Source organism: Notothenia coriiceps, unplaced genomic scaffold (genome assembly GCF_000735185.1).
Source record: "Notothenia coriiceps isolate Sejong01 unplaced genomic scaffold, NC01 NC01_scaffold00013590, whole genome shotgun sequence".
NCBI lineage: Eukaryota > Metazoa > Chordata > Actinopteri > Perciformes > Nototheniidae > Notothenia > Notothenia coriiceps.
In genome coordinates, this window is record NW_011346291.1 from 380,869 (window position 1) to 407,224 (window position 26,356).

The following is a 26,356-nucleotide window of genomic DNA, read 5'->3' on the forward strand; positions in this document are numbered from 1 at the left end:
TGCATACGGACAGGACGGGGCGGGGCACGGGACCCTCCCTACACCCTCGCCACACAAGAGCTGGCTGCGATCCAGGCAGACTCCTGATGTCAGAGCGGCAGGAAGGAGATGGCAAGGTGGCAGAGGAGGAGAAACAGGAGATGCATGAGGAGTGGGTGGGGGCGGAGGGAGGGAAAAGTGGAGTAGGAGGGGCGAGAACATGGCTAGAAAACAAGCAAAATCCAAATTAAGCAAACGAACAGACGGATGTTGAACATTAGCATACATCGACAACAACGGGGGCGCCATGCTACGTGTCCAGGAGAGTTAGCTGGCTTGGCTCAAGGGTAAATCGGGCAGAGGATTAGAGAATACTAGTGGTCTGTATCTATTTCTGCGTACACAAATTTGTATTTGTGTAAATAAGTTGGCCAGGTACTGATTATCCCAGAGGGAATAGGATGAGACAAAACACAATCGTCAGCATGCACAGCTTTAATAAATGCAAAGCCATTAACGAACGGCGATTAATTACCAAATTACCTTGCGTCGATTATTTTGGAGGAGCTGTGCAGAAAGGCAGGGAGTGTGTGAGCTGGGCAACGGGAAGCAATCTTTTGTTTTGGGTTGTCCCGACGGTTGTGGACTGAGGATAGGCAGATATTACAGTTCTCTTCTGTTCTGTGTATCCAAATACCTCTGAAGGAAACACAGGCTATGAAAGTGTGCGTGTGTGTTTAGGACTGAGAGAATCAGAAAACTAGCCAGTGGTGCCACACCAGTACAGACAGGCGTTGGCTCGCTCCACGATAGGCTTACCAGGCAGATGGTGAACTGGCTGGCTGGAAGTCTATCTGGTTGGCTTGCTCGATGTCTGGCTGGCCCGGTGGCTCATTGGCTGTCTGGCTGGAAGAACTCTGCCTGGTAACGACAGAGCCAGTGAAGGAACAAGGAAGGTAGTGTTTTAAACACTGTTGTTTTTTTCTTTTTCCTCCTACTCTCTTACCTTTCCTAAGATCTGGCTCTGATCTTTCCTTTTGCATTAGGGAGTATATGTATATTACACAAATATATAGTAGCTTACTGAAGCATATATTGAATACCTAATAAACCATAATAAGTCATTACAGAGCAAGATACTGTTATATCACAATGGTGGAAAAAGCAGAATGGTGGATATGCTCTACTCCTACAAATGCAAGGTGAATCATTGTTAACCCTGCTAGGAAACACTGGTATCGTGCCGCCATCACACATATGGTGGTGGGTGAAGTGCAATAAGATATTACGCGATATGAGCCAGCTGAGACACATAATGTACCTGCTGTTAGATTTGGCATTCATTTCGAATGCAGCCCTGTGTTGGAGGGAAAAGGCAAGTCACCTTTCCTTTCTGAGAAATAATCATTACAGAGGTACAACTGAGCCATTGACATCTTGTTCATTCGATTGAAAGAGCTATAACCCCTGTGCAATATTTCCAAACTAATTTTTTTTTAAAACATACACTCATACCTTGTCTATCTCCAACTGCCCTGCCAATTTTGTCATCCAGCAGACACATCATCACAGATCCCGACGCCCAGCCAGACACCTGCAGGCAGAGCGCTCACCATGAGAGAAAGAGATGACACATTTCACCATGCTGTCAGATTGAAAGGCTTGTCAGCTCTACCTTGCTTGAGCTGATATAAAGTAACTTCAAATCATGCCATGTAGTTAGGTGTTGTGGAATAGCTATTTAACTCAGATGTCCTAGTTTTTCACAGTTTGCTGCTAAATGTTGCATGTAGTTGCATCTGTCAATACTGGAAAACTCTGTTAAACATATTCAAAGCCTCCCCGTGCCATAATACTTTACATTTGTAAAATAAAAAATAAAAGCCTCGATGAGTCAAAATCAACTGATTATTTGCAAGTTCTTGGAGCCAGCTTTACTGCTACCTTCAGTTGTTCAAACAACTATAACATAAGTCAATCTGAGCTACCATCTAATGCATGTGATAAATTGCAGTTCTCAGGCGGGCTGGGGGGATGAATGGATGAACGATTGAACAGATTTCATGCAGAGTGCAGAATCTATTATTGAGCTACATGTTGGTGTCCTGTAATTCAACAAACCATGGTTCTCACTTGATAATACTTCTTACTGAATACTGTAACAGTAAAAATGTACTCTACTCACACAGAAGCCATTTTTGGCCTTAACAGGGTAATTTGCATAAGAGAGGTAAATCAGCACACCTTGCATGTCTTTAGTATTTTTCATCTGGGAAAAACCTCAAGAGATCCTGTCAATGTGATGATCTCATAAAACTGAAGATAATGGTTTGCATAGTAGGCTTTATTTAGCCACTAATTGCTAGGTAGGCTACCCTATATCCCTCAGGAGGCTAGCTAGCAGCTAAACATAAGCTAACTAGCCTTCAGGTATCTTATTTGATAATTCACACCTAACTTCATGTCAGACATTAAGTCTCTATTTCTCTTGTTTCTAAAACGTTTTCCGAATAGCAAACTGGCTTTATTATGCTAATTACAAAAAACGAATACTTTTAAAAGTCAAGTGATTGCGGCCCCCTGTAAGAGCTGTAATAAGTGCAGAAATGACAGGAAAAGCCAATGTGTGTAATGTGTGTTTTGTAGTGCTGAGATCACTACAGTGTATAGAAACTTACTTGATTCAACATTTTAGAGCTCAGGTCCTTTTTTCGCATCAAATATGCACAGAACTTTTTTTGAACCACATGTGGCCGATTCGTGATTCATAATCGATTGACGACTGCAGTGCACACCATAGGGTGCACACCATGGATGTATAATAAGAAGGTGCACACACACCCAAGGCCCGGGTCCAGGATGCTGTGTTTAGAACGGAAGCTTTTCAAAATAAAAGTTCAGATAGAAGTTTGCTTGTGGAGAAGATGATGTATTAGACACCATTCGTTTTAGTTATGTGTACCTAATATCTTGGAAATTGTCATTGTCAATTGTCTTTCACATTCAAATACCAAATGAGAGCATAGGCAGGTTCATTGTATTTAAAGCAACACAAATATTGTCGGCACCTGTCCAAATTTAGACCACATTGCTATAGTCTAAGTCAAATACAATCTAGGCATATTTTGTTCAAAAGATTTATATTTGTCATTTTGAACAGGTTACAAGTTATTATTTTCCCACAGTTAGTCTATGAGTTTTTCCAAATCTGCAACTTCAATAGAAGCCCTGAAGGCTCAGTTTGGCTCAGACAGTCTCGCTCGGTGCCGCAATCAATCTGGTTTCCGAAACAAATCGGTCCTGTTGTCATGATGACGTGTAAAAACTAAAGCTGTGTAGGCTTTGGCTGGAGATAATCTTGGTTCGACTCATATTTATTAAGAGCTTTTATAGCCTACTGTGATTAGTTATGGTTTAAATCTTTGAAGCACATTTTACTGTCTAATATATTGCACTAATACATACATTTTCATTGGGAAAAGTCACCATATTATCCCTCTCACTGTATCAGTGAGAGGGAACAGATGTCAGTTCATATGCACCACCAAATGGGTTTATACGTGTGCCAGCCAGTGGAGCTGTCATAGCACTGTCACAGTTGTCATTATCACTCACCTTCAAACTTCAGGATGTCTGCCTAGGAAACAGTTTGGATAGAAGTGACAACATTAGGTGAGTGTTCAATATATACAGATTTGTATAGAACTTCCATTGTCTCTCACCTTCACGTTTGTCATTGTCCCCCTGGCTGAGTCATTGTCAGGCTCAGCACAGCAGAGTTTCAAACCGATGAACTCAACATAGAGATGGTAAGAAAAGTCACAGCAGGAGCTCCAATGTGTGAAAGGGTGACAATGACCTCCCACAAACAACACTGTTAACACATTATAATCAGCAGGGTAGTGTGACAGGAGGCGTAAATGAGAATCCCTATTAAACCAGTGCTGTGATCCCACTATGAAGCTGCAAATTCCCATTTCCTCTCAGTTAAGATAATATTGTGTAGAGTGTACTGGATGTTTTATTTTTTATATCAAGGCAAACTATAATGAATTGCGCTCAGGAAAAGTGAGCCACTCCCGTCAGTAAATAAGCAGGTCTCATTACATTAAATAATTTCATCAAATACGTTAACAGATAAGCGTATTTTTGACAGTTTGAAAAAGTGTTGTAATTTAATAGCCTACATGAGAATTATCCGAAATGTGGCATTTTCATCCATGTATTTCTCAGGCAATAATAACAGATTTCATGTCATGACAATGTTTGGCAACTTTTTTTTCACGTCCAACCTTTTCCCCTGATTCTTTTCACACAATGCCATCATATTGTTGTTGTATGAAAATGAAAAGCAATAATTATGTAGGTATTTCAATACAGAATAGGTAGGAGATATTCATCATATTGGATGTTCTAAATGTACTGAAGTAAGCGATACGTTAAATGAATTATTTCTCAATTACATGATGATCCCCCTGTCAACTTTTGTGTACACATGTTTTAATTATTCAACTATTGATAAAAAAAAAACATGTTGCCCCATCAATTAAATCTAAGGTGAAATCTAAAATATTATGTGAAAACAGTATACAGTATTCTGCACTAATCAATCACTCGCATTAATAGTCACCAGCATAGACCACCAGTAGAGCTCTCCTTCAATGAAATATGCTTTGACAATCAAGACAATCAATTTCAACAATAAAAATATCAATCTTTATTATTTGAGATAGCATATCAAAGATAAAACCTTAGTCTATTATAACGTAACAAATAACACAAAAACTATACAACAGTAAACAACGTGTAACATATTAACTTTCGTTGAAGACAATAAGTATTGGTTTTCAAAGTATTTTCTCTTCTTATTGTATGTATGCATATTTTCGGGTAGTAAATTGAACATAAAACACACTTTTTTTGTAAGGAAAATAAGATGTCTCGATTATATATCCCTTGAGTTTGTATTAATGCAAACATTTTTCAAAAATATAATAAAAACTAATTTCTGGGTGTCGTTTAAGGTTTTTTGGCACAATGTGTGTCTCTCTGACAAAAAGCTTTTTATTGGTAGAACTGGTTTTGATTATCAATGATCAATGTACAAACATAAACAACTTTTGTACTTCAGCGCTAGTTATAGTGCAGCCTAGCCAACATGGTACAACATACTGTATGAATGCAGGATACTAACCACAAACACTATGTAAAGCTAAAAGATCACATCATGTATAAAGCCTGCAAAAACCTCTGGATACCAACATTGTTGAAAGTTGAATTGAACTGATTACACTTAACATACACATAAATACCTATTCATAAATCAACTTTATATACTGTATGTGCTTCTCTTTAGAACAAAAAACTTTTATTTGGTCAGGAAAATAATGGACAAAATGGCCGCATGGGAGCAGTTGCACAGACTCCTCCACACCTCCCATTGTATACAATAATATTAGAACATGAAAAACAGCAATACAAATACAATAGTAAATGAGAAATGTAAAATGCCAGATTATTATTACACAACATTTGGCATTATATAGAAAGAGACAGGGTGGTTTGGCAAAAAGGGGTTTTAAAAACATCATAACACAACGGAAAAATGACATTGGGAAAAGGTTTTGTGAAAGCTGCCCACACTGCCACGGCTTTCGTTTTCTTAAAAAAGTATTATTCTGCAGTGCGGAGGTGTCAACAATATCTTAACTTTCTCCATGGTACTCTTAACCTAATCTAAATCTCCCTACTTAACCCTATTATCGCTACAAAACTATACAACACAACACAAAGCGGACCAGGCCAGTGGCACAACAGTTAGTACTAGTTTTAACGACAATGTGGTATCATTTCAAATCATGTATTTCATCTTTAACTATTTCATCTCATCTGAACATCAATTCATGACTAAACCCAAGATCCTGCAAAGGTACATTCTGTACAAAACTGTTTTGGGGCACTCTTTTTCCATTATACTGTGCATTTTGTCAATCTTGTACATTGTTTTTTCAATTATTTACTTTCCTGGCTTATGCACTTCACTGCACAGTCAGGGTAATCTCGATATATTTTGGTTTATCCATTACCTTAAATCTTTAATGGCTTATTGTGAACATCTTGAGTCTAGATTCTATTGTGCAGACAGGTAGATTAAATGCCGATAAAAACAGGTTCTGTACAGTATGTGTCATGTTGCAGGGAAGACATGAATCTGCTCAGAATTATTATGATGGAAAAAAAATGAGGAAACAGCCCACAAAAGATAACTGTTAGGATTTACTCTGACTCATGTGTCTTGGAACTTCCTGTGGTTAGTTTTGGGCAAAAGGGTCCTTCTAGAAAACACAAATGAGCTTCACAGCTTGAGTGTGTGCTTGCGTGCATGTGGGCTTGTTCATGTAAACAGAATAAATGTGCGAGTGTATGTTTTGTGCCTGGCTCTGTCCTGATCTCATATATTGACTCTACATCTCGTGGGACATGACTTCGTGCTTAGCAGCCACTCCGTTGGCCTGCGGAGCGCTGGGCTTCACCTCGGGCTGACCGTTGGCCTTTGGCTGAACAGCAGGCTGGTCAGATGGTTGTGATTTGAAATGAGCGTTGGATTCATTTAACCGGCGGACACGATACGTCTCATAGTGGATGCTGCCTGTGATGTCCTTGATGTTCTGCATGTGTGTCCTGAAAGACAGAATACCATATAACAACACCAGTGAGTATTGTCCAAAGTATAGCAAATGTACACAAGCGTAATATGTTTTATTGGTTTCCTAATTATGTTCTTTTTAATTTACCTTTTAAAATCAACAAAGACATTTCACGATTTAGCATGCTTCTTATTATTCATTTAAATGTTTAAGCTAGCCCTATCAACATAACATGAGAGTCTGAGAAAGGCCTTAATTATTTAATGTGACATTGATTTCAATTTATAGATAACGTCAATATATGGTCCATGTCTAAAAAGCTTTGGAACCATTGTTTTAGCCTTATGAGGTATAGATAAGATAACACTGTACTAACAAGCATCTCAAATGCTTTACATTTAATGGAGCAGCTTTGTAAAAATGGCCGTTGTAACACTGTCTAGGGAAGCACTCAACCCATCTGAAAGAATTTCATTAGTATTGATTTCAGTAGGGAAGTGGAGCTTCATAGCGTCTCAGTGCTGTTTCCAATTCATTACGACAAATAAAGTGAGTTCCTTCTGATTTAGCAGGAGGCTCGGTCAATAAAAAAGCATTTTATATCAGTTATTATACATCGTAAAAATCCAAAAACTCTATGGAAGCTCACCTGATGAGGAGGTCTCGCAGGTAAGCAAACTCACAGTGTCCAATATTCTCAACTGTAGAGAGAAAAATATGAAACATTAGTGGAATTACATCATTTGAGAACAATTTACGAAATAATCTTGACTTGACTCTCAGCAGATCATTTAGGGCTTTGCATGCAGAGGGGAAGATATGCCCAACATATGAAATGAGATAACTATTATACCTTCTATTCCAGATAACTTGCCATTCCTCAAAGCACCACCATATGGCAGTGTTGCTCACAATTCAGCTGAAGGGCATTCTCTAACATGACATCGGCAGCAATTTTCTTAAGCCAAGATAACACACTCCTCCATTTTAGAGTAAATTAATACATCTAGCCTCCCCTCTTATTGGAGAACTTTAAGTGAGACATTCTAACAAACTCCCCGTGACAAGCTGCTAGTGCCTCCAGTAGGGCTAACACATGTTTGAATTATAGATTATGTCAAGGGTGTAAATGAAAAAAGGAGGGTGCTATTTATGTAAAGCTTTGAAATCCATGGGCAGGAAATTAAATTCTCTTTGAAAGGAGGAGAGTGGAGTTACTGCTGGGTCTGGGAGGGCTTATTAGTGGCGTCGAGGGAAGGCGGTACTAACTTGTAACAAGCTGCACTTCTGGTATCACCACTCTATTTCCCCTTTATTCAGTTCAATAAATTCATTTAATGCATGAGTTACTCTCCTCAGTCTCTTCCTTCCATCTCTAAATGTCCCCCAAACCCTGGAAAATAAACACTTTCTTCTCCACTTGTGATAAAGAGGCTTCTCTTTTGAGGCCTACATTATGAGGTCGGAGTCGACAAGTCCAGCAGCGCAGCAGCTTCCTCTCTCAACCTTTTACTTGTTCCCTCTCTCCCTCGCCTGGCTTTACTAAAGTGCAGCAATTATTCTTTTAGCCGGACAAGGCGACATTTGTCCCACAGTGCCAGTTCTTTACCTCTCTTTCCCATGTTGAGTTAATTTCATAAAGCCTGCTGAGAGAGTAGTAGTCACCTTTAAGTTCTTAAAACTAAAAGGGTTCATGGTAATTCCTCGTAAATGTCATCTTCTCAGGGGGTACAACTGCCTGGTTTTAGCTTAAACATATGCAAATCAAGCCATATAGAGTTGCAACAGCAATCCAGAATAGACCTCTTCAACATCACTTGTCTACATTGCGATCCACTTCGCTGTTTCAATACATTTTCCACAATATTTAGAAAAGTAACACCTTTACTTAGTATAATTAAAACAACAATGTCAACAAATACTGCATTGCAACTGAAAGTACATAATTATTGACAGCAAATATACTTCACATTTAAAAGAAAAACGACTTCTTTTGGCCCCTTTGACTGATAGACGATCTCTGCATTATGAGATTGTTTCTATTATTGCATTCATGCAAAGTGTACAACTCACAGATAGCATCTAAAACGTGGCAATTGCAGGTGGCTGCTGCTTGTTCAGGGGTCTCAAAATTGCACTGAACTACCTTTACGTGTTTATTTTTAAGTGAGATATTTATGTTTTATGATGCATGTATATCATATCTAATTAAACTAAGCTTCAGTATTAATTATGTGTGCTGAATTGCATCCTGGGAAGGAGACAGTGTTTGTTTAACAGTGTCAGTCCCTTGTCCCGACCTCCTTCAGCTGTCTTATTGAACCTCAAATTACATTTTCACTCCTGATCCAGACAGATGTCCCCTCTCTCCCTTTCTGTCTCGCATACACACATACACACACCTGTGTTTACACACACCCAAGAGTGAAATGAGGACATTGCTTGCTATGAACCTCCTTGGCAGTGTGAGCATGCATCGCAGGCCAACACATTTAAACTGTATCACATTTGCTGTGTGCAAGTGTGTGTGAGGCAGTGTGTCCGTTTCATCCCAAAGGACACAGAAAGTCCTTGTAAATCTCTTCCTCCTGTCTCATACATGTCCCTAGTTACAGACTCACAGAGACGTATGCAAACAAACGCACTGGTAGTCAAACAACAGATGGTTCAACCAGCTGGAAAGATTTTAAAGCTGCAGTTTGTAAATTTCAACGTGCTTAAATAACACCAAAAATTAGAATCTGTTGTCTTTTGTGCAAAGCTGTTCACCGTGTTGTTGATGCTATCGTGTGAATGACATGAATGGGGCCTGGTGGCAAGCATGGGATTATATTATCTATCAGAGTGATCAAGCTAGATGGCCCTGGCACTGTCAAATGAATAGATGTGATGTGACTCACGTGTGAGTATGGTAAATGACATACTTTAGTGTTGTAATTGCCTCATTCAGATTTAAATGAACACATATTATAATAACACCAATCTGTAATGGCAGGAAAAACAACCAGCTGTGCAATTATTATGTGTGTATAGGGTTCATGTGTATTACCTTCTATGGTGCCCCATTTTGTTTTCCTTCCCAGAATCCTTTTTCCGTTCACCTGGTACTCCTGGTCACTGCCCACGACAGCAAAAGGGATCATCTCCTGTTGAGTGCACACATGCAAACACACACACACGCACAAATGCACACGGTCAATGAAGCTCTACCACCGATTTGTTTTCAGGTCATGCTTTTTGTTGTTCCACTTTGCTAGAACAACATGTTGTAATTGGGTCGTTTTTTTTGTGACAATCGTGACTTTTTAGAAACAAAAAGGAATAACGTATAACATTTGACAAAGGCTTGAGTTTCAATCTGAGTTGACATGTTTGATTGCTATTTAAGGTGCTTGAGCTACAGGAGGATACCTTCTTGTGAACTGAACTTACCCTGATTTTGTCATTGATCATCCTGTCGTCCGCATCCTCGTCAAACTCTTTCTGAGGGTAAACATCGATGCCATTGGCCCGCAGCTCTTCCCTAATCTGCACAGAGCAAGGCACAATGACACAGAGACATTTAATGAAATGAGCTTAACACACATAGTAACAGCAACCAAAATGATCTTATATAATCAAAATTCTAGGTAATCACATTTAAAAAGAAATGTAACCCAATGGCAAAATCTTTACACATCATTACATAAAGGTCAGTAGTCATAGCTGAAACTGATACTGTGAAAAAGAAAGTCTTATTTGAAGACAAAAACGATAAATCAAGCCCAGACCCTTCATCCATCATGAAGTCCATTGGACTCAATCAGTCACCATAACATGCAAACGCTACATGATGTTTGGATTGAATGATGTCTACATACAGTTATTTAAGTCTCGGTCCGAGGGTTACATGGAAGCTGCTCTGACCCACAAGAGGACCTAAATAAACACTTGGGTCTGTTATACTTGCTGGTGTTGACATTAAATGGTTCCTAATATCCTTGACACCCAGGGGTTACCATGGAGGTTAACCGCTCGAAGGTAAAAACAAATACATCCAGACGTATGACACAATGGTTTCCCCTATACTTTATATGTCTTTATAATGATTCAGGCACTGGCACAGGAAAAACAGACAGACCAGCTTCTGGGAGAAATGTCCTTTTAATGAATGACTGTTCACTCCCACAATTACTACCCTGAAGATTTCCACTTGGTCTTTGATCCAACATTTCATTGTTTATCCTTGGCAGCTTTCTCAGGCTTAGATAATAGGATGCAAACCAAGACAAATTCTACGAAAAGCCACATCAACTGTCGGCTGGAGAAATGCAAAAAGACTCTTACAGCTGGACACATGGAGGCTGAACATTTAATAGAAAACCCCCGTTGCTTTTAGCATTTGCAAGTTGCTGCAGGGAAAGTGAAAAAACATTTGGCACGAGAGGCTTTTAGTCAATAATCTTCAGGGTCAAACAAAGCATGTGCGGCCAACCAAAACAATCCAGCCACTGGCCCTGCAGCTCCCATCCTCTACCAGGGCCTGGTCCAATCCCTGCTTTGTACTTATTGGACGGTGTTACAGGAATCATGAGGGAAAACGGTAGCCAAGACACATTGGTGCTTCTCTAAAATGAATAAAGCTTTTAAGTTAAGTCTGTAGTCTTGGACACAGGGATGATAGATAAAGGAAATGATCCAGAAAGGCAGGTGGCCGTCTGCCTCCTGCAGATTGAGAATTATCCAACAGAAACATACTGGGGAAGGGATACAGTGGAGAAACGTTTAAGACTCAAGCCAGGTGGAGGGGGAATCTGTTGTTGCAGGTAAAGCCATGATGAGGTTACAGAGGAGGATTATCAGCCCAGAACATTTGATTGTGAGTTAGTTTGGGGCTACTGTATCATACAGAGAAAAAAATCAAAATAACCATTGTGGAACAAAATATTACTTGACAACTGCTTAAAATCTGCTTTCCAATGCTAACTCTGTATGGATGTAAATGTTTAGACCATGTAGTTGTGTTAATTGTTTGTGCAATTTGAAATTGTACGGTCAAGAATACATCTCGTAAGGACGAAAAACAAGGAGTAAGCAGGCCTGCAAGCAGCTCTGTTAGGCTGTACTTTCAATAAGATTGTAAACAGTTTAGCAGGTGTAACGTGTGTTAGCATGGTTACATATGCTAATTAGCACTAATCATCAAATACTGCCTGAAAAGACTGAAGGGAACGTCTGACGTTTGCAATCAACCAGTCATAAATAGTCAATGGAGTCCTCAGGTTTCATTCTCTGGCTGCCATGACTTTCTGTACAATCCATCCCAAAGCTGTCAAGACATTTTAAAAACCAGATGACGGTGCTAGTGGAAAAGATAAGTGATCATTAAACTCATAGGAGACATTGCCTGTTAACCATGTCTGTCCAGAATATGCTAGTCAGCAGTAGGTTTGAGATTTAGTCTGGACCTAAAGGGATGGACTGAACGTCTGCTAGCAAGGCTAACGTAAATTAGAAGCTCTTAAAGCTGAACAAACTATAAAGAACAATAGGGATAAGACTTAACTTACAGAACAAGTAAAATCTGATGAATATTCAATGGCTGCCATATTGCTACTTTGTACAGTTCTGGCCAAGAAGAAAGGTCATGTTTTTTCATGTACCACACAGTGGACAGCTCTCTGAACTTGCTGACTTCTACCCAGTTATTTATGGGTAATGAAGGGCCTGCTTGCTCCGCTGGCAACTTGAGGTTTCCCATCTAAAAAAGAGCCAGACTTAAGAGTTGTGGAACGCCGCTCAGTAAATAAATGCTTCAAATAAAGAGTTCTTAAATGTTTCCTTCTGTACTGAGCATTACTTTCGAAGTGTTACTTTTATAGAGATGATACGGTATTCCCCAGGATAAGTACCATATTTAGCCAGATGGCTTTTGTTGGTGGTGCCTGGCAGCTCTTCATGTGTTACCAACCTGTGGTCGTGGATAAGCATACACGTATGTTTGTGAGGGGAATCAACCAACCTACTCCTCCTCCTTAAATACCTGTTACGGGTTATTGCAGGTGTGATGGGAGGATGAGATGTCACGTGAAATCACATACAAAATATATAAATATCATAAAACCTGCCCCTCTGTGGTCTGAACACACAGACTGCTCTCACCGTTTGTTTAAAGAAGTCCCTCTCCTCCAGGGTGAGTGTGTCAGCCTTGGCGATGACGGGGACGATGTTGACCACCTTGCTGAGACGCCTCATGAACTCCACATCCAAAGGCCGCAGACTGTGGAAGATGGAGAAGACAATACAAATTCATTTTGTGCATACAGGTCTGTAACCGTGTGTGTTTGTTGTCCCGGGATGTAACGAGAAAGGGAAAACATGCTCATGCTACGGTCTGAGTTATTAGAGATGCACATGGGTATGTCTGTGCTTTTATCTGCATGTGTGCAATGCAATACTCCTTTTAATATTCTTCCATCATCTTCAAATTATCTGTATGTGCAGACATTGATCCCTAGACCTTTCATTTTTTTATTTTCTAAAATTATCGACAAAATGTTTTATGTTTGTGTACATAAAAATGTGTGTATTGAAACCAAGTAACCACCAGAGGGCAATCATGGTCTGTTACATTACATTAAGTCCTACTAAATATCTCATGTTGACACTCACTGAATTAACATATGCTGCCATTGCCTTCCAACTGTATACTTAACCAATTCTCCCGTAGCCCTCTCCTAGATGAGATTTAAATAAACTGAAAAAGAGCTTGCACATTCATTTTGAAGGATAAAGCAGAACACAGTCATTCAGTCGAATGCAGCCCTTTGTTTGCCGTCGGACATTTGTTTTTAATATTCTCCTTTTTTGCTTAACTCAAAGCAAACTTGAGAATCGTTTGTTTGTGACAATTTATGAAAGGTTCTGGACTGCTGTTCTGTTCCTGCTTGTTTTCCATTTCTCTGTGCCTTCAGTGTTTTTTTACTGGCTCAACATTGCCCCCAGTTGCTCTTCAAGACAGATTCCCCTCATGCTGTGTGCTCTGCCCTCCAATTAGCCCCAGCCAAGCCAGGCCAGCCTGGTTCAAAGGCCCGGGGGCAGCTGGAGGAGAAGCCCTGGCCTGCTCTCCACGGTGACTGACAGGCATGTCCCCATGAACATGGAGGAAACACTGGGAAGCATGTGTGACATGGAGCGAGACAGAGGAAAGGGGGAATACAGAGCTGCACCAAGGTAAAGAGAGATGACACAGTAAGCGATGCATTCAACCAGACTTCACCACGGTGTTTTGCATTTATCCTGCAGAGCAGACTACTGGCATGTATCATATGCAAGCAGAGGTTGTATAGCAAGAAAGTTAAAAAGGTGATAAAAAGCGAAGGAGATGATAATCTATCTGTGTGAATATTGAATATAAATGTTTAAGCGCAGTTGTTAAACTGTCACTGAACGGATACAGGAAACTGCAAATTGTCAACAGCCTCATATGCATGACTGAGAATACATGCACACTTTCATGTGTACACATCTTTTTACATGAACATATGGCTAATATGTGCAAGAATGTATGCATGCACAGATGTCCCCTAAATGCCAGCTTGCATGGAAAAACCCTCCTTTTTGTATTTTTGAAAGAAAAAAATAGCAGTCATATTCATATCAATTGAAAACGATAAGCTCAGCTTGTAAATGAGAAACGGAGATAAGAGCTAACCACAGCACAGAGCTCCACCTTCCAACAGATCAGGAACCATCTCTGAGTTAATGAGAGTTTAAATGCAGCCTTCTTTTTCTCAGGAAGACATGTTAAATGAGGTAACAACGAGATTGCCCAGAGGGGGAACAGCGTGGCTGACTCTGCCATTATCAGAAATGGCTTCCGATGCCACGAGTGTCAGCTTCATTGAGCACCGTTCATCTGTCTGAAACCACAGAAGCAGCTTAAAAGCCATTTGCTGACACGAAGAGTTAAATTGGAGCTCAAATCAAAACAAACTGCTGTTTAAAACGCCTCAGGCAAAAATACAATAGTACAAATAGGCATATCTCCAAAGAGTCTTATGAGAGCTACCAGGGCATTTCTGCCATGATTTTCCTGACTGTCATTCTTGGACTACGGTCAAATGGCAGAGGCGTCCAGAGGCTTTTGGCGTTGTTTCTGTGTACGGTAATTGGTTACAGACCCTAATTTAAAACTTCAACTGTGACTGTGTGCAATGAAAAAGGGAAAATAAGCAAAAGTAGGATAAGAGCATCTGTGAGTAGACAACAGAACTTGTACATCACACATACAACTATTATTATGTATAGGGTTCAGGTACATTATACAGTATTGTGCCTAGAAAACATGTGCTGCATGTATGTGTTCATGTTTTCATATGTATTCATTCTCATATAACATACTCTTTTGTCATGCTTCCATGCACATACATAAATTCATCTCTATGCCAGGTCACAACAGTAGCCCCAACAGATGTCTCATTTGTTCCCCGCCTAACACTCTCTGGTTGGCTGTGAGGAAGACACCACTTCCTGACAGATGTTTCCATCTTTTTTTCACAATGTCAGGACCATATTACAGTAAAGTGTGCATGTTTTTGATGTTATGTTTGTATGGGAAGTACCGCTTTTGAATTTAGCTTAAAAACAACAAATGATATAGAATCCGAGACAGGGTCATGATGAAAAATTGGGAGGTAAGTGTTTTGTTGAACTGGCTGAACTGAGCAGCTGTAGGTTGTGTATTACACAAACACACCTCCAGGTCATCCAAACATTTGTAGTTATACAAGTGTTAGCATGCCTACTGCCCACTTGAGTCCACTGCATGCACTGCTATACATGAACAGAGATACACACAAACACACACATTCTCTGAAGCTGCAGCTGTGGCGACTTGAGCAGATGATGAGGGGGTCTGTCAAACAACGGGACACACAGACACACACATGTCATCCCCCTCTCATAGAGAACGTTAAGTGGACAACTGTTGAGTTACCAGAGGATGGGGCCTTCACAGAGATATGTGCTCAGATGGTTAGTGAACGAGTGTGTTTACAGTTGGTGTGCATGGGTGTTTAGTGGGCTTTTATCTGCCTGTTTACAATACAATACTCCTTTCAAGATTCATTTATACATTATATGTGTGTGCATTGAGTCCTGCTCTGTGTCCTATTTGTGCTAAGAACAGACAAATCGTCACTTTAAATCAAACTAATTACAGAGTCGCCTTGGAAAAAAAAGACCCTAATCATTGACAAAGTAACAGAGGAAATGTGGTTGAGTGTGCAGTAAAGTGTGTCAACACAAACCCCATGTAGGTAAAGCAATCAGCTGCCACCTGGTTCTTTTAAGGCCACGTGTGCACTGGCAAGACATTGTAAGCTTTTGAGCATTTTTTATTTCTGATCTGTAAACCACTTGGTTCCCATCTGTCTGTTTAACAACATTTTCACAAATAATGATGACATGTGATCATCAATAGAATCCAGATCTCCGATGCAGCCCTTTTAAAATGTAAGTGATACTTTCAGGCGCAGTAATGTATTGGTTAAGGAGGTTGGCAAAAAGCAGACATGTTAAGGCCATCCAATTAAAATAATGATATTGGTAAATGCATCCATCAACAAGCCTACAATTAACTTGCTCAGTGAAAAGGTCATATGCTTCGAACCACTACAATTTATCCTTCTCTAGAGATTCCCTTCTCTGCACCCTGGTAATTGTTTCCCTGTCTCTCTAGCTCTCTTAACTATGAGATCTGTAGAGTCCAATTTCACGGTGAAATCCGACTCTTCAAGAGACATTCAGTGTCTCTGCGGAGAGAATGAGTTCCACATGTTGTCACGAAAGAGAGAGATGATAAAAAAAAAGCTGCAGAAGGATGTGGTTAAAGAGTTGTGGACAGACAATGGGTTCGGGGGGGGTGAATTCCCAGAAGGCCTGATTAGTATCTGCAGCTGTGGGAGAAACTTGAGGGATGCAGAGCAAAAAGTTGGGGCATTTAGTCACAGAGTGAAAGTGTCTTTAATATGTGATCTCACCAGTGGCCTGTGGGAGGTATGAAGTATATGCAGCAGTGCACCCTGGAGTCTGGGATCCTCTTCTTCCTGTTGATGTTGATCTCTTCCTGCAGGTAGGCTTCATACTGGTCATTGATGAACTTCATAATAGGCTGCCAGCTGGAAAAGGAAACGGGAACAGTTAGCAAGTTTTGTTCCAGCCGATGGTAGAAAACCTGCTGCTTACAGTTAATACATATACAGCAGTGAGTTAAGAATTATCGTGATACCCAGATACATTATTTTGAGGAAACACAGAACCGTGGCTTAAGAGCAATGTCGGAAATGAATTTATTAACAGCTACTGAGGCCTTCAGATAAAGTAACCTGAGCTTACCAGTTCTCATTGTTGATGTGATCCCCAAAGCCTGGAGTGTCGATTACTGTCAGCTTCATTCTCACTCCTTTCTCCTCAATATCTAGACAAAGAAAATAGTATTGAATTAATATTTATTTTGGAAAGGCAAACAGAGAAAGAAACAGATCGGTAGTATGATACAGCAGCAGAAAACTTGTCTTAAATGTTATGTAATTATTTTAGCTGTAGGCTTCTAAAAATGAAAATTGGCATACCGTGACTGATGGACTTGATCTCGATGGTCTTGGGGATCCGCTCCTCCGGGTTGGGCTGCACTGATTTGCGGCTCACCTTGGATTTGAACAGTGTGTTCATCAGAGTGGACTTTCCCAGGCCACTTTGACCTGATCAGGAAAACACACACCAAGACAAAAACATCAGTTACAGAAACACATTGTTAACGTACTGGTTTTAGCCCCCGACAGTCACAGGGAGCAAAAACTCCTTCAACCCTAAAACAAAAGTTTCGTCATAAGCTCTTTACTAACTCAACCAGTGAGATTCAATATGCACATGACCTCATCTATAATGTAGAGTAAGTGTGTGTGTGTGTGTGTGTGTGTGTGTGTGTGTGTGTGTGTCTGTGTGTCTGTGTGTGTGTGTGTGTGTGTGTGTGTGTGAATAGACTATGAGCATAGCTGGACAGCTGCAGGGTCAGACAGGCAAGATGTGGAGGCCAAAAGGACAGATGTATTGTATAGACCACACACATGCACACAAACATGTCTGAAAAGCATTGTTTTTTGTTTTAAAATTAATTACTACTGTATTGTCTAACAAGTAAGATGGTCTACAGGGAAAACATTCTGAAATGTACTTCATACTGTCATCTTTACATTTCATGTTTCTAACATCTAAAACAAAGAGGGATAGGGTCGCGTGAAATAGACATCATATGGGTCATAAAATCTTTATTCAACACTTTAAATCTAACATTCAAAAATGTTTTTTAGTGATGCACACACACACCATATTTCTCCATCACCCTTTGTTCACAGCCCCTATGGGCATCCATTGTGGCGTGTGGAGTGTTGCCAAGCCCTCTGTGACACCCAGGGAGGCCTTTTCCACCACGCGCTCTCTCTCTCTCTCTCTCTCTCTCTGTCAAACACTCGCCCATGTCCTCACCCATGTCCTCACCCATGTCCTCACCCATGTCCTCACCCATGTCCTCACCCATTTCCACACACACACACACACACACACACACACACACACACACACACACACACACACACACACACACACACACACACACACACCTTTCTGCGTGGTGGAAATCAAAAGGTCAGAAGGCTGAGGGCAGGGTTTAGGCAAATACATTTCATAGAGGGGACCACAATGGACACGAACAAGACCGCAGCTGCTCTAACCTTTCATGTCCTCACTTGACTTGCCTAACAGACAACTCCGCTGGGCCAAAGCAACTTTTTTAGAATCACAAAAGGGCTCTGTTATATTTCTGTTCTGTGTTCCTGGCATTGTTCTTGAAGTTTGTTCACATGCGCAAGCAGGAACCTCAGAAATATTCATCAAAAAAAGGAAAAAATTGTATATTAACTGTTGCATTGTGCAAGGAATGAACACACGGTAAAAAAAAACCTGACTAATAAATGGATGGGATTGAGACATTTCCCCCAGGATTTGATGGATCAAGTGCACAGGGCAGGTCGATACTGGCTTAACAGTAAGAAATACAACTCTGATGAGGTGTTAGGCAACAATCTGTCAACACTTCACAGAGAAGAACTTGATATGTTGCTACTGACTGCATATTCAATCTCCCTCTGGCTATCAAAAATCACTCAATGCAGGTTAAAACTCATCATTGTTCTTTTCTATTTTAAAGCTTTATTGTTTTCTACTCTGGTGGGCACAGTGTGAGAGTATCATTTCACAACACACTATTAGTATGTCATCTCGAGGCACAAGTTAAATGTATCCTCGAAGTGTCTGAGCACTACAAGTGCATACATGTTGGTGCTATAGAGAGTTAGACAGAACATTCAGACAAATCAATTTTGACCATTTTGATATATCAGTCCTTATGGAGATGTGCTAACATGTTTTCACAGACCTGTGGTGGATACTAAAATAACAGGCACTGTGTAGCTGCTCTCTAAAGAGTGTTAGCTTCAGCTTGTCAAAGTCGTTGCTGTCATTGTGACACTTTCCCAGCATGACAGCCTCTCTTTGTCAACTCAAGTGTGTTTGTTTACATAATTGACACAAAGAAAATAGCTTGTTGAGGAGGCACCATGCTGGCTGAGTCTTTATTAAACAGCTGAAAAAGAACCACGCACACGTTTCACTGTTTGACTGCAGCCAACGAGGAGAAGCTACATGATAAATGTTATTTAACAAATAATAAAAAAGGTATTTTCCATTTCAGAAAAACTGCATATTAAGCATGCTGTGCTTGACATCCTGTTTTCTGCTTTGTTCTGCATTTCCTGCTGCTGCCTTGAAAATGTTTACCTTCTGATCTTTTTACTGAATTTAGTACCAAGTCAAAACTGTAAAACATTTGGAAGCGATTACAGCCCCAAGTCTTCTCAGATACATATGTGTCAGTTTAGATTTTGACGGGTGGTATCCAAACCTAACATGAAGGCATAATCACGCTCAAGGTCAGCCTGCATGGGAACACTTGAGCTAATCTTTACATCATACCAAGGATTTGTAGTTATTATCATACAGTAAGGTGACGTTTACATAAAGTAAAAGTAGAGGGAATTATTTATATTAGCAAGACATGATTTCTACCTTTAACAAGCTACATCCAATACCAACTAAATGTGAACTTAAACATAATTAAGTGAGGGTGAGTGGCATATTAGCTGCATGTCACCATCATTTGTTGGAGAAAAGGTCAATTTCACAACCCAAAAAATCTCTATAAAAAGGCACAAAAAAAGGTAAAGGAATGAAGACATTTCCTGAAGACACTCAACATTGTGAATTTATTTTCAAAACCAAAGAGCGAGAATCCTGCCCATCTAGTTATTGTACTGGATGTTTTTTTTAATGTGGCACCAAATATGTCGATGTAAACATCCGACTCACCAACAACCATGATGTTGAGCTCGAAGCCCTGCTTCATGGCCTTCCTCCTCATCTGCTCCAGGATGGCATCAATGCCCACGTAGCTGAAGTCGCTGGCATGGGTCTTCTCCCCCTTAACCTGTGGGGAGGGGTGGTGGGGCTTTGCAGACTCCGACATGTTGCTGTGACTCACACTGACCTCTGACCCTGAGGGAGGCAGATTATAGAAAACAGACACAGTCTTAGTTTTGGTATCGGATATACAAGCAAAACCCACATGTTTTAAGCAGTGAAGTGTAACAATGATTATAAAAATGTGTGCGTTGACTTTGCTCAGTTCACAAATGCACTTATATTAACTGCAGCATAGATGACCATAGATAATTCTGATCCGAGGAATTCATTTCCTGTGTGAAACAAGATACATGCGGCTTAATGTTCACAGTTATGAGAACCCGACTTGTTGCAGTACACTCAAAAGGTGAAGATCTCTCATATACTCTGTTTGCCAAAAACCCAACTTTTTTTCAGCATGGAAACACGTGTCCACATTTGCAATATGAATGCACATATAAAATAATTCAAACTTTCCCATAACTGTTTCCCAGTCGTCCTTATACTCAAATGTAAAACCTAGTAGTAAATCATTATGGGAACAGGCACACATTTTGCAGCATTTCCCACAATAATAGATGACGTAGAAATGGTAATCAAAGTGAATCAGAACATCTGTAAACTACAGGTGAATTTCAACCCTTCACCTAAAGGAAAAAGGAAGACAAATAAAAAAGACCTTGTTCGGAAAAAAACGCTGCCAACTACAAATCACGGCTTACCTACTCGCTTTAAGGAGGATTAATTGTTATGTGGAAGACGGCTCTGTGCCAAGGCCCTGCTGCTCGACTCTGCCAAATGTGCTAGAATGTGCTTGCAACGGCAAAGACTCACACTCTTCTTAATGTAGGAGGAGACAACATTTCCTGTGTTGTGACAGAAACCTGTGGTATTGTCTGAGAGAGGTTTTGCAGTCACAGACAACAAAGACCACAGACACATATAGTTGAAGCTGAGAGGAGACAGCCATATAGGTACACTACACTATATTTGTTTAGTTTGATTTTTATTCTCAAAACAAGAGTTCAAGGCAAAAACATCTGTACGTTTTTTGCAGAATTACACCCAAGTCTTTGTCTTTTGATTATTTGATCAGATGGGACACAGCAGTAGCCTGCCTGCAGCATGTTATTTGCAACATCGGTCTGAAAGTACTGTAGTATATCTTGTTTGTTTGTAGCCTTTATTTAACCAGGTGAAAGTCCCATTGAGATCAACGATCTCTTTTTCAAGGGAGACCTGCAGCACATTGGTTACACATAAAAACAACAGAAAACAAAAAGGACATCAATACAACATAATTACAGGGGTATACATTAGCAACCTATTCACAATGACAGATATCTAATAACATTTCATCTATCCGAGCTTTAAAATGATGCAAGGGAACCAAAATGTAGATATCTGTCATTGTGAATAGGTTGCTAATGTATACCCCTGTAATTATNTATATTTAATACTATTATTAAACATAAACTGGTGATAGATGGATGCTGGTGACCAGCCCAGCATACCAGCATACTATGCTGGTTTTTGTAGCTGGCCAGGATGGCTGGTTTAGCACCAGTGTCCAAACCCCCTCTAAACCAGCCAACCATTCCAGCCTAATATCTACTGGCTGGCCAGCCTGACCAGCTAAATTGGTCTAAGCTGGTTTTTTCAGCAACACACACACACACACACACACACACACACACACACACACACACACACACACACACACACACACACACACACACACACACACACTCTCTCTCTCTCTCTCTCTCTCCCACACACAGACACTCTCTCTCTCTCTCTAACACACACACACACACACACACACACACACACACACACACAAAATCCAATACTCTCTGTGGAAAAAAGCAGTGGGAGGGAGAGAGCAGATGGACACATACAAGCACAGGGACGTCATAAGGATATTGCCTCTTTTCCTGTGCGAACGCACAAAAACACAGTGAGAAAATAAATGTTCCTGTATTTCAACATAAACAGAGGCTCCCACTGTTTCTCATTTCAATTAAAATGCGCACACAATGATTTGATCTCTAGTGGGTTTACTTAATCACACATGGTTCAAGATAGCATGCTGCTACATCCACAATGTTCTCCATTCACTTTCTCTGAATGAGGGGTGTGGCTGCTGAATGCCTCCCCAGCCACTTGAGAGGGCGGTCATGTGACTGGCTGTGGGCGTGGCCTGTGGGAGCAGCAGCAGCAGCAGCAATCGAGCCTTACCAGCTGGAGCCGTGAGTGAGAGAGTGTAGGAGAGGAAGAGTGAGAAGAGAAGGAGTGGAAAGGGTTGGGTGAGTGGAGATTTTGATGTTTTGTCGTGTGATATTTTCTGCCTAAAAAGTAGAAGTCTGAATAATTTTGGAGATGGAATAGGGGGGGGAAGTGTGGAGAAATGATTGTTGCTCTGAGGCTGTTGGTTTCAAAGTTAGTTAGCCAGGTGTGTGTGTGTGTGCGCTGTGTAGAGCATTAAGATTTGAGGCTGAGAGTAAATTCTGTTTTGGCATGAGATCTGTTGAAAACCACTTACTTAGCGTGCAGGCCTTGGACTTTCTCATTCTTTCATTTTCATTTCCCCTCTTTCCCATTCCCATTGTTCAGCCATCGGGGAGAGTTTGGGGGGTCAGCTCTCCCCTCCTCCCCCCTTCTCCTCCCCTCTCCCTTTATGTCTCTCTCCCCCCCTGTGTCTTCAGCTCTAGAGCATGCATGAATAATCAGTATGCTATAATGGCACAGCGTGTTGACCAATCAGAATAGCCCACCATTACTCTCCAAGGTCTCCAGGGCTCTCTCTCTAGTCATGTTTTCTCCTTCAGCGTCACATCACACAGAGTTTTTGGTCTGACTTTGATCCAGTGCAGTGCATTTGTTAGGCACTGATGGAGCAAAGCAGTTTTGATGTGATTTCATTTTGACAATATCTTGTGTCTGCTCTTCTGAGAGTTTTGTTTCCAAGTTCAAGGAGAGTTGAAGAGTTGAACAGGTCATATTTTGAGTTTGAGTTTTACTCTTCCACCGGGACTTGTAAGAACTCCTCTCTTTCTCCTCTAACTCTTGTCAGTTGCTTCTGGTGGGAAGAAAATTAGCTTGTGGTTAGTAACTTGGCTTTAATTTTGTGCCCTAGAGGTTGGGGAAAAAAACATGTGAAATACCAGCTATCTATCTTCCATGTTTTTTAGTGCCTCACATGGTCTTCTTTTAACCGGTCTACAGTATGGGTCTGAGTAGTTGCTTTGTTGGAAGCTGCACCCATAAACCCAGTGAAGTGTTAGCTAAAGTTCAGAAATCAGAGATGTTGTTGATGTCCTTGCTTTGCACATACTAGCCACATTGTAACTTCCTATTTGACAAAATGACCTTGCACAATGAGATTGTACTGCACGAATATAACACATTTGGGTGCTTCACTGAAGTCAATGTAACGGCACCCAAAAGAACATCATTGAATTAAGAAATTAATTTAGATTTTCTTCCGCACAGTAGTTGGCGAGCAGTGTCATTGTGCTGGATTTGAGCACACGATACATTTGATACCAGCTAATTCGTAATGCTGCCTGATATTGATTTACATAAAGCATTATTACATATGCTTCACAATAGGCACCAGTTAAAGCCACTCAGCCATTGTTTGCATGGTGCTAATCAGATTAGCTTGCAGATAATATGCAATTCACCCACCACAAGATAAACAACACTTCATTAGGATTGTTTGGTACCAGCGGCATCAAATGAATTAATACAGAGAGTCTTTCTTGCTTTCATTTAATAATTAGGCCAGTCCTAAACTGCTAAATAGAATTTGTGCTGCAATATTTCAAACCTTATTATTTAAAGGAACATCCAACCCTCTGTGGAAGCAACCTGTTGTTCAGTACACTTTTGTCCCATGTTTTTAACTAAAGAATTTGCCCTGAAGGCAGCGGAGATGAGAGGAGGAGAGGCGTCAACATGTTTTAGTGTAAACAACCAGACTGTTTGTCTAAAAATATTCTTTCCCACAATACAGTTTGTCTTCATGGTCCTCTAGCTAATTGTATCCATGTGTTTATAATCTCATGTGGTCTTGTCTTCTTTTCCTGTTCCATCAGCAAGTAAAGAATGTAAGTGTTATGTAATGTTACTCTTTTTTTGGTTCTTTTCATCAACACATCGAAGTAGCAAATTATGGAGTCTTTTTTTGGAAAATAGTGTGTAAAAAGTACACTTCTGGCGCTGTATCATGTAGGTGCCCACCGTGGGAGGATGTTTTCTGAGTCAAACAAGGGAGGAAGTGAGACATGTCATATCCTGTTAGAGGTGACAGGTTGTGGGCAACAACCGGGGAAGTAGAGGGTAGTCTATGCCAGTCTGTGTTGCTATCAACTACAACGCTGTGGCCGTTTTATGCCTCAGGCAAGGCATCATGGGTCATCCATCACCGAGCTTTCATTTTAGGATGATGATGGGAATTTGCAGGGTTGTTTTCTATGTCTCGCATAAACACCAAATGGTTATTCACATAGCAAACCATTTCCAGCTCTTCTTTTAGAAAAAAAACTAGTAAAACATAACATTTTATACATAGAAACCCATAATTGTCACTTTAGGTTTAGTTGTCCAAACGTCCCTCTGGTATGTATCCCCTTTTATTCTTTGATTAATACGCTTGGTTGAAATGTTAAATGGTTTATAGAGACAATGAACAAGCATTACATTGAATGGAAAATGTACTGGTTGCGGATGAGAGAAAAAGGACCAACTTCAAGTGCAGAGTCAGCTCTACCAGCAGGATGCTTCTCATTTCTTCTCAATAAGCGATACGCAGCCTACACCACCGCTCAAATATTCCAACAGGCCAGCCCCCTGACCCACTTCATGGGTGTGATATACTGCTCTGTGGGTGTGTCGTTGTCCTATGCAGCTGTGCGATGTGCTGTCCTACCCAGTTCCACATCCATGTTTCTCAGAAATGTTTAGGCTTTGAGTTATGCCTGTGGTCGGTCCGCCTGAGAGCTGCCCAGAACGGCAGGCTATTACATTTGTGCACCACAATGACCACCCTGCTGTGTTAGGCTTTACTTTCTCTTTTTCCAAGTCTTTGTTTACAGCCCTCAATCTAAAACATACTCAACCATGTTACGTTTTTTAGCCTGTCAGTGTTATTTGAGCATTTATCTAAAATCTCATCTCTCCCCAAGATTATGCTCCTTTACCTCATTGACACTGCTGTTTTGGGACAGGTCATTATCTACCCTAGCAGAGATTTTGGTGTAGAGAGTTGTATTTCAACACCAAGCAAACACCATCTGCTTTGCTCCACATTAGGCCAGGGGTCGCATTCTCAGTGGGCCGGCACAAGTGACAAGACTGAAAGATGAGGTGGGTCGGTAGCATTCTTCAGACCTTTTCTGAAGTGCCGACGTCTGTTTCTGTTGGCTGTAGCCATCATTAACCTCAACGAACCTCATCGTCTTTCACCCCAGGGAGTTGTAACGATTGAGACACGCCAGAATTTTGGACCCTCCGCGTTTTGATTTCAAAGTGCGGATGGGGGATTGAGTTGGAGAGATTTCCTACTGGATGTAGATAACAGCTCGGTGAAAACCCTCCTCTATCCTCCAGGCTCTTTTCTGTCGACCTCACTCTGTCACTACCTTCTGTAAACGCACCATCATGTTATCTCCCTCAAACAGAACGCAGTGTAGATTTAAGCTCGAGGCGTGTGCTCAAAATGGCTGAATACATTTATAGAGATTTAAGACTTCTGCACTTTGGAATTGTAGCTGGCCCAGTGTCAGACCCTAACAGGGTGTAGACAACATACTATTTACACCTCTTGGAAAGGGAGTTTGAAAGAAAAAGTACATCTTAAGCCAACAAAGTGAAACATGACTGCAACTACTTTCGCAATGTAGTATCATAATGTTCAAGGACTTATTGACCTAACTTAGAGGAGTTTATTCTCCACCAGCTATAATGTTCTAAGATCATACGTGTATTTAATGGCTGATGTCATATATTTGGAAATAGCTGTTCCTGAGAAACATAAACCTCTCGCTCTATGACCCACTTGTTTTAGCAGGGTACATCAGGCCACACCTGAACTGCACTTACATGTGCTGTGCATTTAAACCATCAATAGGTTCTGCATAACAGATTGTGTGTGTTGTGTCTTATTT

General features: G+C 40.6%; 1 protein-coding gene across 4 annotated transcripts in view; it reads right to left on the reverse strand.

The window, feature by feature from the left end:
* Positions 1–4,676: 4,676 nt before the first annotated feature.
* septin9b (septin 9b) overlaps positions 4,677–26,356 on the reverse strand; it is a 43,171-nt gene continuing 21,491 nt past the window's right edge. For 2 of the 4 annotated variants that reach the window (XM_010774122.1, XM_010774123.1), the window contains exons 2-10: positions 20,091–20,276; positions 17,240–17,368; positions 17,004–17,085; positions 16,649–16,786; positions 12,768–12,885; positions 10,059–10,154; positions 9,676–9,772; positions 7,276–7,327; positions 4,677–6,660 (exon numbers count right to left, since the gene is read on the reverse strand). In XM_010774122.1, the coding sequence (XP_010772424.1) occupies positions 6,444–6,660; positions 7,276–7,327; positions 9,676–9,772; positions 10,059–10,154; positions 12,768–12,885; positions 16,649–16,786; positions 17,004–17,085; positions 17,240–17,368; positions 20,091–20,276 (1,115 nt within the window). In that variant the 3' untranslated portion in view covers positions 4,677–6,443. Of the gene's footprint in view, positions 6,661–7,275; positions 7,328–9,675; positions 9,773–10,058; positions 10,155–12,767; positions 12,886–16,648; positions 16,787–17,003; positions 17,086–17,239; positions 17,369–20,090; positions 20,277–20,905; positions 20,970–26,356 lie in introns of those variants that run through there. The other 2 variants (XM_010774124.1, XM_010774125.1) reach the window with 2 other exon arrangements.